The sequence below is a fragment of the Pungitius pungitius genome, chromosome 5 (genome assembly GCF_949316345.1).
Source record: "Pungitius pungitius chromosome 5, fPunPun2.1, whole genome shotgun sequence".
Lineage (NCBI taxonomy): Eukaryota > Metazoa > Chordata > Actinopteri > Perciformes > Gasterosteidae > Pungitius > Pungitius pungitius.
In genome coordinates this window covers 9,502,642-9,517,088 of record NC_084904.1, presented here as the reverse complement: position 1 = coordinate 9,517,088, position 14,447 = coordinate 9,502,642, and the positions used below count along the sequence as shown (strand labels likewise).

General features: G+C 45.2%; 1 protein-coding gene across 2 annotated transcripts; it reads right to left on the bottom strand.

The window, feature by feature from the left end:
- Nucleotides 1-361: 361 nt before the first annotated feature.
- On the bottom strand, nucleotides 362-7,654 carry LOC119210619 (uncharacterized). Of its 2 annotated transcripts, none has more exons than XR_009956233.1 (2): nucleotides 737-7,654; nucleotides 362-400 (listed from the first exon to the last, which is right to left on the bottom strand). XR_009956233.1 is itself a non-coding variant. In XM_062562305.1 (2 exons), the coding sequence occupies exon 2, from the start codon at nucleotides 6,850-6,852 to the stop codon at nucleotides 1,489-1,491; it is 5,364 nt and encodes a 1,787-aa protein (XP_062418289.1). In that variant the 5' UTR covers nucleotides 6,853-7,107; nucleotides 7,444-7,654; the 3' UTR covers nucleotides 362-1,488. The 2 variants fall into 2 exon arrangements, 1 of the variants encoding a protein (XP_062418289.1); XM_062562305.1 differs by having other exon boundaries at nucleotides 362-7,107; nucleotides 7,444-7,654.
- Between the last annotated feature and the right edge of the window lie 6,793 nt (nucleotides 7,655-14,447).

The window sequence follows — 14,447 nt, the reverse complement described above, 5'->3', positions numbered from 1 at the left end:
CTCTATCACACACCTGGTATCTACATCTCCCCTGTCTCATAGGTGAAGCCTCACAAGAAAAAAACACACCAGAAGTGCTTTTTTCAGAAATCACATCTGTGATATTGGAAAATTGGAAACTGATGCCTAAGTAGATCTCGGCGTTCACTTTTTGGCACCATTGACAAATCACATAATGGCCAGGAGTAATTGAATTCATTTTATTTCGTATAGCCTAGAATCAGAAATGACACATTTTCTTCAGAGGCCGTCAAAATATAGAAATAATTGTTGGACTATTGTCTTGTCCTGCATGCACGTAGCCCTGTGCAATCTGACCAGCAGCTAAACACCTTCCCGCATCAAACACTGGAGAGTAGGATCGTCTTAACTCCGTTTATTTGAATTAGAAAGGGTGAAACTGGGAAATGAAACAAGATTACCTGTTACTTACATATTAAAGAGTTGCAAATATTATACAATGGCAGTTGTAAAAATACAATATCACTACATACCAATGCAATGCGGTTGTACACACAGTAGCTAACATTCAAGCTAAACCAAAAGAAATATGTAATGCATTGCTACACAATGTACGTAACATAACCCGCATTGTTTATCCAAATATAGCACATGTAGCACAACCCATGATAACAGAGGCAAACTAGCCCACTACACCCTCAGCCCAATATGCACATCAAACCTACTGGCAACACTTAATATATAGGTACAGTATGTTGGTGTCTATTTTACATACCGAGAATGCTACCAAAGGCATGGAGCGTGGAAGATTGACGTGTACAGTATGGAGAGATAACGCAAAACGTGAGGCTGTCCTGATCACATTCAACTTCCTGACTAAATCCCATGGTGCAACAGTCCCACAGTTCTTAAAGAAACAGACGCATGTAAAGCGACTACTGCCAGCAATGAAACATTTAAGTGAACTAATGTGCTGATGGGGACAGAACACTCCCCGCCTGGTATCCATGGATAACACCCATACACTTAACTCCAGAAGAACAGTGTTTGAAAGTCACTACTGGCTCTTGTAGTCTTCTTCGGAGAGCAGGAGGACTAAGTCGGTGACAGGCCTAAGGAAGAGCTTGGTTCCATCTTGTTTGGAGATCTTGATCTCCACACTGCGGACCTTCCTATCTTTGCTTGGGAATACCTTAGTGACCAATGCCATTGGCCATTCATTCCTTTCGGCTTGGGAGTCTTTCACAAGGACAATACTTCCAGCATCAATGTTTGGCTTGCTGGAATGCCATTTACTTCGAGTCTGCAATGTAGAAAGGTACTGCTTTCTCCATTTGTTCCAGAAAACATCTGCAAGGACTTGAACCTGACGCCAGTGCCGCTTATAGAGATCCTTAGTGTCAAACTGACCGGAAGGAGCAGGAAAAGGGCCCACCTTCTGCGTGAGAAGAGTAGAAGGGGTGAGTATCATTGGATCCGCAGGATCAACGGATATTGGACCCAAGGGTCTAGCGTTTATGATGGCTGCTACTTCTGCCAGAAGAGTCGCGAGAGTCTCGTGAGTGAGCTTTGAGGATCTTTCTTGCTGGAACATGGAATCCTCTCCCATACGCCACCCATGTGAGAGGAGTGAGGTGGGTTAAATGTCCATGTGCAGCCCTGTTCAGCTAGGTACCTCGTCACACGGAAACTATCTATGTTTGATGGGACCTTGAGCTCCTTACAGGCCCCGATGAAATTGGTGCCTCTATCCGAGCGGATATGTTTCACTGGACCGCGGATGGAAATGAACCGTCTGAGGGCATTTACAAAGCTTGAAGTATCCAAAGACTCAATGACCTCAAAGTGCACTGCCCTTATGCTCAGACAGGTAAAGATCACTGCCCAACGTTTGTTGTTAGAGTGGCCACCTCTTGTTTTCCGTGCGAGAATGGACCAGGGCCCAAACACGTCCAAACCAACATTCGTGAAGGGAGGCTCGATGCTTAGCCTATCTGCAGGTAAATTGGCCATTTTCTGGGAGAGGAATGTGCCACGGAGTTTGCGGCATGTGACACACTTGTAGATGACGCTGCTTACTTGTCTTCTCATTCCAACTATCCACAGGCCAGCAGTGCGAATAGCACCCTCTGTAAAAAGGCGCCCTTGATGACGTGTCTGTTCATGGTGGTGACGCACAAGTAACCTTGTGATGTGGTGGTTACCAGGAATTATTAGGGGGTTCTTTTCATAAATTTCCAATTCTGCCTCTGTGATCCGGCCTCCGACTCTCAATAAGCCATTATTATCGATGAATGGATCCAGTTTCTTAAGAGTGCCGTTTTCTGGGATTTCTTCCTGGTTCTCCAAGCATTCGAGCTCTGCGGCATAGTTTTCCTGCTGCACTGTACGAATAATGAGATCTTTGGATTTAGAGAGCTCCTCCACAGTGTATGCCGCCTGGCAGTAATGCCAGCCTTTGCATTTACTTGGTCCTAATGCTGATGTTTTCTTGAAGAGTCGAGCCACGTGGATCAAGCGAGTAACAGCATGAGTCAATGACCTCCAGCTTGAAAACTTCTCGAAGCGTCGTGATCCAAGCTGGGCGTTTGAGGCAGCAGTGCTCAGAGTAGACACTTGAGGTCGAACTTCTGGATCCAATTTTGGATCTGCAACTTCAGAGATATCCTCCTTGGAAAGACTAGGTTCGTGGTTTGTCAAAAAGGCTGGCCCTGTCAGCCATGTGGTGTCCTTTAATTGAGCTGCGGGGACTGCTCTCGTTGCATAATCTGCTGGGTTGAGCTCGGTGGGGACATAGTGCCACTGTTCGGGCCGCGTTGATCTTCGTATGCGCTGTACTCTATTGCTTACGTAGACGTAGAACCGTCTAGTCTCATTGTAGATGTAGCCTAACACGACCTTGCTGTCCGTGTAGAAATGTACGGCATCCGGGTCAACATTTATTTCTGAGGTGACGAGCTCGGCTAACTCCACTGCCAACACTGCTGCACACAGCTCCAATCTCGGTATTGTATGTTCTGGTCGTGGAGCAAGTTTTGCCTTACCTAGAACAAACCCTACGTGGCGTTCTCCGTCAGCATCTGTGGCTTTGATATAGGCAACTGCGGCTATTGCTTTGATAGAAGCATCACAGAAGATACAAAGTACTCGCCGTTGAGCTTCAGAGAGGGACACTGGTGCATATGTTCTTGGGATATGGAGGCTTTCCAGATCTTTCAGGGAGTCTTTCCATGCTGTCCACAGCTTCCCTTTATCAGGAGGTAATGGGGAGTCCCAGTCGCCCACTTCCATGGTGAGCTCACGAAGGATAGCTTTGCCTTGGATGGTAACTGGGGCAACAAATCCCAGGGGGTCGTATAGACTGTTAACTGTAGACAGGACACCCCGACGAGTGTATGGCTTATCTTCGTCTACAACCTGAAATGTAAACGTATCCGTCTCAAGCTCCCAAATGATTCCAAGGCTACGTTGCGTTGGCAACGTGTCTGTGCCAAGCTCCAGATCCTTCAAGTTGTTTGCGTAGTCTTGGGAGGGAAAGGCTCTCATTACTTCGCTGCTATTTGATGCGATTTTATGTAACCTGAGGTTCGAGCAGGCAAGTGTTTCTTGTGTTCTTTTGAGCAAGCTGATGGCAGCTTCTTCAGAGGGCAGTGACTTCAAGCCATCGTCCACATAGAAATCACGGTCTATAAACTGCTTGACATCCAACCCAAAGTCAGCCTCGCCATCTTGCGCTGAACGTTTAAGGCCGTAGATAGCGACAGCTGGAGAGGGGCTGTTGCCAAAAACGTGCACTTTCATCCGGTATTCAATGATGTCCTTGTGAAGGTCGTTATCCTCAAACCAAAGGAATCTCAAGAAGTCCCTGTCCTCCTCTCTGACCAGAAAGGAGTGAAACATTTGCTGTATATCCGCTGTAACCGCAATGGACTCTTTTCTGAAACGAATCAGGACTCCGAGAAGGGTGTTGTTAAGATCTGGACCTGTTAAAAGTACATCATTCAGCGAAACCCCTTCATATTGTGCGCTGGAATCGAATACCACCCGAATCTGACCTGGTTTCTTCGGGTGGTAGACGCCAAAGGTTGGGAGGTACCAACGTTCTTCTTCTTCCTTCAGAGGAGGAGCAATCTCCGCATGGTCATTTTGGAATATTTTTTCCATGAATGAAAGGAAATGGTCTCTCATTTCTGGTTTCCTGCCGAAGTTGCGCTTGAGTGCAGAGAGACGTTTTAGTGCTTGTGCTCGATTGTTGGGAAGGCGTCGTCTCTGTGACTTGAAGGGGAGGGGTGCTACCCAGTAGTTAGCATCATCCTTCTGAAGTCCTTGTTCCATTATCTTTAGGAAGGCCTTGTCTTCAATCGAGAGAGACGTTTTATTATCGTCTTTCGTCCTTTGGAATACCGTACACCCGAGGTGATTCTCCTCTTTGTCACAGTCGGTATCATCTCTGAAGTATCCCCCGATGAGGTCTTTTGACAGAGAGTCGCTGTATCTTTCTTTGATGAGGAGCCGGTTGGGACAAGGTTGAAAGAGAGATGGGCGACCATTCTCTAGCGTGCTTGTAAAGAAGGTGTTCACGATGGATGGTTTATGAACGTTTCCCAAACAGACATCTCCAACGATGACCCACCCTAAGTCGAGCCTCTGAGCATAGGGCGCGTCGTGGGGCCCGTTGATCTGTTCCCTAACCTTGTGCACTCTTATGATGTCCCTTCCTAGAAGAAGCAAGATAGGAGCTTTGTGGTCGAGTTCAGGAATCTGATGAGCTACAGATGTAAGGTGAGCATGGTGAAGTGCAGAATCTGGAGTGGGGATTTCTGATCTATTGTTAGGGATCTGATTACATTCGATGAGTGTAGGGAGAGGTAGACACAACTGACCATCCAGAGATTTGATTTGGTAATCACTTGCCCGTCTTCCAGCTGTCTCTGTCACTCCTGCACATGTCTTCAGGGAGTAAGGCGACCTGGGCCCTTCTTCCTTGAAGAGGTCAAAGAACTCTGGCCGAGCCAATGACCTGTTACTTTGGTCGTCGAGGATAGCGTATAGGCTTACTGCTCTGTCTGGGCGACTTGATTTAAAGACTTTAACAAGACAGATCTTGGAGCACGACCTGCCACTTAGGTCTCCACCACAGACGCTCGTACACAGGGCTGCAATGTCCGCGGGAACACTTTGTTCCTCCCCGCCATGCTCTATGGCAGGGTCTGTGGTCTTAACGATCCAGGGCGGAGGTCCAGGATGTAAAGCTGTGTTGTGACCTTCACTCTCACACTCTGAGCATTTCACACTGACCTTGCAGTTTCTGGCAAGATGTGATGTTGATGCGCAACATCTGAAACATATCCCGTTGTCTTTGAGAAAAGCCTTTCGGTCTTCAAGAGATTTCCCTCTAAAACTGCGACATCTTTGCAGAGGGTGAGGCTTCCTATGTATGGGGCACTGCCTATCGGGCTCCTCGGTCTTCTTTTCAGTCCTCTCGGCATTAGAGGGATAATACACCTCGGTTTTATGGACTGAAATAGGTGCTCTCTGGTTGCTTTGTTTGGGGGAAGGCTTGTCTGATTTGGACGGGGCCGTGTTGAACGTGGTGAGGTCAAAGCTAGGGTCATTCCTAGTGGTTGCTTGATGGCAGACAAAGTCCACAAAGAAGAGAAATGGTGGAAATGGTACTCTGTTCTGTTGCTTGTACCGCGTGCCTTCGTTTATCCATTTCTCCTGCAGGTTATAGGGTAACTTTTGTGCAATGGGGTTAACGCCACGGGAAGTATCCAGGAAGGCTAGGCCCGGCAGATCTCCCTCAGCCTTGGCGGAAAGAACCTCCATCAACAGATCTCCCAGCTCTCTCAACTTCTGAGGATCTTTATTATGTATTGTGGGGAACGCGTCGAGTCTCTTGAAGAGTGCACTCTCTACGGCCTCTGGTGATCCATAACACTGCTCCAGTCTTTCCCACACCATTGCAAGACCTCTTTCAGGGTGGTTTACATTAACCGCCCTGATCCGCCTTGCATGTCCAGCAGACTCGTGTCCTAGCCATTTGACTAAGAGGTCCATCTCCTCCCCAGCTGACAGGTCTAGGCCTCTGATTGCATTGAGGAATGAAGCTCGCCAGGCTCTGAAGCTTTCAGGACGATCGTCGAACTGTAGTAGTCCAGTGCTAACAAGTTCACGGCGAGCAAAGAACCTCACAAAGTTTGTCATGCCTTGACTGTCGTGTGGGTCACCTGCTAATGGAGTGCTGTGGTGGGGAGCTGGTGGATGGTTGCGGTCATGTATTCCTCCTCTCCTGATCCAACCATCATTCTCTTTCCCTTTAGCAGTATTGGTCTGGTCTGTTCTATGTTCAACCTTCACTGCCTGTTGTGTAGGAACATTACTTGGAAGGAGGGTGTTGTCGTCTTTCGCTTGGTTAATGTGTGGAGCTGGAACGACTCTATCTTGATGCGGCATAGAAGTTGCATATCTTAACCCGTACTCACTAATGGGTTCCATTTCTGGCATTGACTGAAGGCTTCTGTGTGATACGGAATGTTGAAGTACATATTCGGAGGTACGCTCTTCAGGATCTTTAGGCTTGAGTAGGAGGTCTATTTTGCAGCTGCGTTTTTCCCCATCGGTGTCTGCGGCTGCCTCGAGGACCTCTGCCTCGGCAATGGCAGCTGCTGCTTCTTTTTCCATTTTCAATATGTCTAGTGACGCATCTAAGCGGGCCCTCTCTATCTTCATTTGCATTTCCTTTTCAGCGAATGCAACTCGTGCTTTTGCTGCTTCTGCCTTAGCACGTGCAATGGCTGCTGCTTTACTTGTTGATGAAGTGCTTGAGCTTTTCCCAGAGCATGAGGCGGCGGACCTGGTCTCAAACGTGGTTGCTGGTTTATCTTCCATGTCGTGGCAATAGATGAGGTTGCCTGTGTTAACGTTGCTCTAGTTGTAGCCTTCTCTCTTAGCTGTAACATAGAGGCGGTAACTCCAATCAGCTCAACCTTGTTGTCCAGCCCGCTAGAAAGCTCTCGTTTCACTGTCTTGTCCTGCATGCACGTAGCCCTGTGCAATCTGACCAGCAGCTAAACACCTTCCCGCATCAAACACTGGAGAGTAGGATCGTCTTAACTCCGTTTATTTGAATTAGAAAGGGTGAAACTGGGAAATGAAACAAGATTACCTGTTACTTACATATTAAAGAGTTGCAAATATTATACAATGGCAGTTGTAAAAATACAATATCACTACATACCAATGCAATGCGGTTGTACACACAGTAGCTAACATTCAAGCTAAACCAAAAGAAATATGTAATGCATTGCTACACAATGTACGTAACATAACCCGCATTGTTTATCCAAATATAGCACATGTAGCACAACCCATGATAACAGAGGCAAACTAGCCCACTACACCCTCAGCCCAATATGCACATCAAACCTACTGGCAACACTTAATATATAGGTACAGTATGTTGGTGTCTATTTTACATACCGAGAATGCTACCAAAGGCATGGAGCGTGGAAGATTGACGTGTACAGTATGGAGAGATAACGCAAAACGTGAGGCTGTCCTGATCACATTCAACTTCCTGACTAAATCCCATGGTGCAACAGTCCCACAGTTCTTAAAGAAACAGACGCATGTAAAGCGACTACTGCCAGCAATGAAACATTTAAGTGAACTAATGTGCTGATGGGGACAGAACAACTATAGTTATAAAGGAGCAGGAGATAAGCTGCATAAACACAATGTTAAGACATTTAGATGAAGAATTTTTACAGTGCAGTGTTTCCTTCATGTTAAAACATGACCCACTGAATGCTACTTATAAAGTTAAAATATATTTCACTGTATAAAACTGAACACTTGCTGCAACCTCTTGTCAGCTCTATATCTGCAGGACTGATCTTTCTAGTAGTGGACGTAATGGAAGACATGTGTTAAACTAGTTTACAAAGAATTCTTAGAACTACTACTACTACTTATTAGAATTCTCAAACTACATGTCTTATTAACCTTTGTGTTTGATACTAATCTGCAATATTTCAGGGGGTACTTGTGATGCGTTGTTTATTAAAATATGCAACAGAAGAGACGCTACTTAAAATTATGAATGAGCTTATGAATGTACATAGTGATGTTATCTTTGTTAGTTGTATGTGGGATTATTATGTTATACTGTATGTAGTTGTCTATCAATAGCATCTTATATATGATGAGTTTGGGTTTGGGGTTAGTGAGAGCTTCCGTGTGTGTGTGTGAGTATGTGTGGTTTTTGCTTCTTGTTGTTTTTTGATTTTATCTTTATTTTTATTATGATTATCTTTTTTCATTGTAACTAATCTGTTGCTCGGTTGTTCTGTCGATTGGATATGATCTGGAGGACCCCCATGAAAACGAGATGCTGCATCTCATGGGGTTGATCCTCTAATAAATGTTCATAAATAAATAAATAAAATGAGTTCATTTTCCAGGTAATCAGAAGCGCCTGGTGGAAAATGTTCTTGGTAAGGCAATCGAATCAATTTCAGCAAACGTCCGAGGTTGATTTAATGCAAAAAATAAGATATAAAAAACACTACTACTTTTCAGTTAAAATGTTTATTGTAAAATTAAAAAAGCAGGTTATAATAATAATTAATGACAATCTTTTTTTGTCACCCTCACAGGCAATTCAGTAAAATTTACATATCAAAGATAAAATCTGTGATCTTTACTTCCTCTAGAATGTCATGCGCCTGTCGATACCAGCCTCGATGAGAACGTGCAAGCTTGGGGCAAAACCAATGTTGCCCCAGGCTGAGTTTATTTAAGGATGCTGATTGGCTAAACTGAATGTAACACATTATTTTATTTCTGTCAGGAAGCAGTGCTGGTGCAGGTTGAAGGGAGGACTCAAACGCAGGCCTCTCAAATCAGGTGCTCTTTATTCAAAACAAAACCGAAGGCCGTGCACCAACGACGACTGACATAGACGCGACCAGGGACAACAGGCACACAGGGCTTGAATACACTAGGGAGGTGCAGGTGATTGGACACAGGTGGAAACAATCAGGCAATCACAGGACAAGGCAGGAAGTGAAGATCCCAAGGACACAAGAGACATGAAACTGCAAAATAAAACAGGAAGGAAAACCAAACCGTGACAATTTCATCTGCAGTTGGCTAAATTGCTTCTTAGATCCGGACGTATATTTTAGAAATATTTCTGTGCACATTCCATATTTCGAAGACACAAATATAGTTTAACAATTTAATGTTATCTTTATCTTTTTAATCTTTTTTTAAACTTTTTTTTCTGGGCTCAAGGAGGCGGGCTCCAGGTGCGCGATGCCCCATTTGACTTTATTGACCAGCTGCCACTGCAGGTAAGGTAGTTTAAAAAACTTTTCTTGTCATTTTTTATTCTGACATTGTAGTGATCTGACAACCCCTTCCAGCATAGTACCTAGTACTATGATCTCCAAGATAATGTTTTTTCTCCTTTTCAGGGGGAATCATACATGACCGACCTCTTATGAGATTCATTTTGAGCTGTATTTATGGATTGATGAGGCTTTGCTGATTGATGAAACCCCAAATTATTTATGACCCGATTCATGGTCTTTAACTTTCTGTGGACACACAATTTAAAACATCAATTCTCAAAACTATTTATGCACAATCTGATCTATTTTCTATTACCCGTTATTATTTCAGCTTGCTCTTGGACAATTTTAGGAACTTATTTTGACTTTTTGACTATAAAGATCCCATCTTCTTTACGTTTTCCAAATCTAAAACGCTACTCCATGAGAGTAAAACCTTTGTCAAACGAATTTGAAGCATTTAATTAAGATCAAATATAAATATAATATTGCTTAACAAAACATATTCAGCTTAATAGTTAAAAAAATAATCAAATACAAGCTTATAATGTGTATGAGATGATTTAAAAATCCCTATGCCGTAAAATCTACTAGTGCTAAATATATAGTTACTAAGGAGGTTGTTTACATTTGTTTAAATCAGCTAAATCTTTAGAAGTCGGCATTTGGGAAACAACCCACATGTTAAACACAGATCATGACACTGTGGAGAGTCAGGTGGATCCGTTATTTTACTCTGTGCATTACATGTTGGCTGATTATTTCCACATCTTTAAAGCATTATGGAATACACTAACCCACTGGAGGTATGCGATGCACACAACCACACGACTCCAATAACTTCCCTCCCCCAGAAGCCCACTGTGGGAGCTGGTCAGCGGTGTCAGTCGATTGATTGAACGCAGAGGAGAAGAAGGAGAAGTAGGAAGGAGCTGCAGGCCACGAGCAGCAGAGGAGGTGAAGACCTATCGGAAATCAGTGCACCATGAGCATTTCTGCCCCATGCGGGCAAAACACGCGCTCAGACAGCTGCCACAGCCCTGCGCACACTGAGAGGCAGCAGGGTGAACTGTGCAGCGTGCACACTGTCAGGAGGCTCTGCCTTCACTTCCCATTGATTTCACCAGTAAGACGTCGTGAGATTGAGGGGATACTGACAAGGAAATACAATATAATGATTCAATTTAGGATGCCACGTGCTTGTATGTTTTTTGTCGTTGACCAGACGTGGATGATTTTGTTATTTCATTATGTAAAATAAACCTCCAAAGACGAGGAACTAGGTATAAACCAGTAATCCATCACAGTTAACTTAAGAGTTATTATTCTGTTCAAATCTATCAAGCTGCATTTTCCAAATCCTAATGGCAATTTGCCAAATTTAGATCAGTGACCTACTTACTAAACACTTTGTTTACAAGTTTTATTGTTGTTAAAACGGTTAAGGCCAAGACAAGTCATTTTTATAAAAACAAAACAAAAACCATGACATTAATGACTGTCATTCATTTTTCTGATATGCAATGGAATTGTTAAATATACGGTTCACATCTGTAGACTAATGTTTTCTTTTTAACTAAATATTCACTAAATATTTGTTATATTACAAAATAATTTACTTTTAAACTAGATGCCTGTTTCAGTGTAGTGTAAACGTTAGTGGTTATATGCACGTGATCTGTAGTAAATTATATTATAAATGCAAAATCATGTTCATGGCCCTTTCAGAGAAACTAATCTAGCTGTAGTGCCATATCAATTATTCTATTCCAAGAGTTGCTAAAGAGATGAAGGTGTTTTTTGTCAACTGTTCCTTCACAGAATCAAGCTGGTTATGTTGGTTTGAAGACTGTCAAACAGAATCCTCAATCCTCAAATACATAAGAGTAAAAATATCTGTTGTGGTCAGAAAGCACACATTCATTAGGCCCCTTTATTATTATCTATACCTTCGCTATACGTCATTTGAACATGCACGCTGAACACTAACGTACATCTGACTGTTATTGTTAAAGTAAAGAGACCTTCAACCCTCTTCAGTCCCAAGGAGGAGCAGCTTCTATAGATACAAGACAACAAACAACATCTCCAAAGTTCTAGTGCTGTGGTTAATTAGAGCCTATTTATAGACCTGGTGGTGTGTGGGGGAGGGTGGCGGTGAGGCAGAGGCTACAGTACCTACCGAGGCCTCTGGGTGCCAGTGTGGTGTCAGTAACAACGGGCCCGGAGACGAGAGTAGAAACAAGGGATTACTGATGAAAGCAATGGCCAAGCCGCTTGAAGGCGAGGAGGAGCTGATGTTCAGAGGCAAAAAGCCACTGGAATCTTTCCTTTTCTTTTCTATGTTATTGGGTGCGGCTGCACCTCCTAGTTCCTCTGAATGCTGCAGTGTGTTTGGAATTGTTCTTTTCGTCCTCTTCGCCTGTTTTCCAGCGTGTGGTGGAGGTATACCATGGTGTGGCAGAATCGTAGGCTGCCTAATTAATGCTCCAGAGCCTAGGAGGTGTGTGTGTGTGTGTGTGTGAGAGAGAATGAGAGAAAGAGAGAATTCGCACTTCCAGTTGTATGTGCTCTGTGTGACTGTGCTTGCACAAGCATTTGCAGGGTTTATGCATGTACCCCTCCACCCCCCAAAGGCGTGAAGCAGACTGTAGGGGCTGGTACAGGAACAGAGCTGGGATCATGGAGGCAGCACTGCAGGCATCTGCCCCCAGGAAGCAGCACCAGCCCCGCACAGCTGGCACCAAGGCCTTCGTGAGCCAGGAAATGGCACACCTCCCCGACTATCCCCCGCACACCCGCTCCCCACACAAACACACGCCTCAGACACCGTTCATCAAACCAGCTAACATCCTTGACTTTATATTGTGTGTGAAAATGAATGAATTTGTGTCAGTCACTCATGTCACATCCTTTTTAGGTACTCTGGAAGAAGTGTGTATTGTTTGAGGGATGGCTAAATCTTGTGCCATTAAATATTTCACATGAATCGTGTGTAGTAGCTGCTAAACAACTGTTTCAGAAATGCTTTCAATATATTTTAATATACATATTTACATTTGACAATTACACCCCCCGCCCCCTCCAAGACTCAATGGCATGGATTCCCCAAAGAATACACGTGCTTTATACACATGTATGCGTGTGTCTATCTACCTCTCCAAGAGCTTTCATGTAAATGTACTTTGATTTATTGTGGTGAGTGGGTGTTTGTGGATGAGTGTGAGCGTGCTTGCTCCCATGTGCAGAGGGCAGGCTTACAATTCATTTCTGTGTGTTGTGTCCATCATTCTCTGCATACGCCCGACACCCAGCTGACAGAGCGACAGGCCCTCACCTTGGATTACTCCCGTGCTGAGGAGGCTGCTCTGGGCCTGGCCGCTAGGTCGAGCAGGGCGCTAACAGGCCCGGGCCTCAACCATCCTCTGCACCCACACACATGCAGGACTTCGGGGTACAATTAGGCGGACGGGACGCCATACCACCGTTCACCTGTCAGCTAGACTGGCGACGTGCGTGGGGTGCAAATTGACACGAGTGCCACAACTGGGCCGACAGGAGATCCGCGGCAGGGACAAATCTCGCTAACAAACCCAGTGTCCTGTCAGTCAGTGCAGGGGCCACCTCACATTGACCCCCGGACCAGGCGTTGGGCTCTGCCTCTTCCTTGGCACTCCCCTGGCAGACGGCGGCCACCGCAGGCCCTGTCACTGAGCGCAGATGACATGGTCACATGCAGGCAGAGCCAGCACCACCATCAGCCGCTCAGTCATTACCTTCCATCAGCCGACCAGAAAATAGACTGGTAGAATCTGTAGGGGAAAATGACCTAAAGGCCTGACCTGAAAATGGCACAAAAAGCTGAGAGATGGTGCTACTCGCTCCCAAAATAATAGTCTGTGTCAGCGCACCTGGCTGATAGCCACTGGCCATATCAGTGCCTCCCAATTGAGACAGGGGAGAGACTAAAATTGCATCTACCCTCAGCTTTAAGGAAAACACAAGATCCAAAATAGTTTTGCTCAGCTTGACAAACAAAGTTGATCATTAGAGATGAAAATAAAAATAAAACTTCAGCGGAAGAACAGAGAGAGAGAGAGAGATTATGGCAGGCAGGGAGCAGGAACTCAGCTAATCCTGTTGTCTGACTGAGATCTGCTATTTGGAATGTTGCAAGGGTAATGCACCGCTAAATTTACTGACGTTTGTGCTAATCCATTTAATTCTCTTTTAAGGGGGGGAAGTGTTCACATGAGTGGGCTGCGTGTTTTAATGTTGATGATTTAAAGATGGATGGAGTTATGGAAGCGGATAGACCCATGCACGCAGCCGGTCGGCCTTCCTGGGCGAGGGGATGGAGGATGCTGTGGGTTAGAAGGTAACAGCGGGGATTGGGAGGGAGGGTGAGGTGGGGGTAGGGGGGGGGGCTTCAGGTTGCCAGGATGGACATTTTTCCTATCTTTCTATCATTCTTTCTGTTTCTATCACAAAAAGCAGTTGGTAGCGGAGGAGGAAGGTAACTCTCAATTAGGCTTTCCATGCCCTTTAACACAAGTAATGGTTCTCCATTCCCGGGACTATATGCAGGCCAAATGTTGCGACTGTAAGCGGGGCCGGTCCCCCCGGCGAGGCGGGCTCATCCCAGCCCATTGTTCTCTATCAGTGGACAAGGCTGATTCCTGTAATTAGCTGTCAGCGCAGAGCCCTCAGCAGCTTACTGCTGTCTGCTCAAATCAAACTAATGAAATGCAATCCGCTCAAATGTCCTGGATGCATATCTGTAACAGGCCTGCGCACACGAGAGGGGAGGCAGGGGGAGACTGTGCCACGGCAGGGAAACACCCCCCCCCCCCCCCTTCGCCAAACTTAGGATTCAAATCCATGCTCATTAATCCGTTAATTCAGCATATTTTTGAGAGCCAATTAATGCGGATGAGGAGTGGGTGATCTGGGCAAGACAGGAGGTGCCTGCGCACGGTAAGAGGACCAGGCGTAAGGGGCTGAAGGGCTGGAGGACCCCAGCGTCACTCGACCATTTCTTTCTTTTTTCCTTGATCCTAGCAACCAACAAGCCTCATCATTTCCTGCACAACTGTAGCACACGTATTTGTTCTCTTCATCTGCCTA

Coding starts and splice junctions, on each gene's coding strand:
- LOC119210619 (XM_062562305.1), bottom strand. CDS start 6,852: ATGGAAGATAAACCAGCAACCACGTTTGAGACCAGGTCCGCCGCCTCA.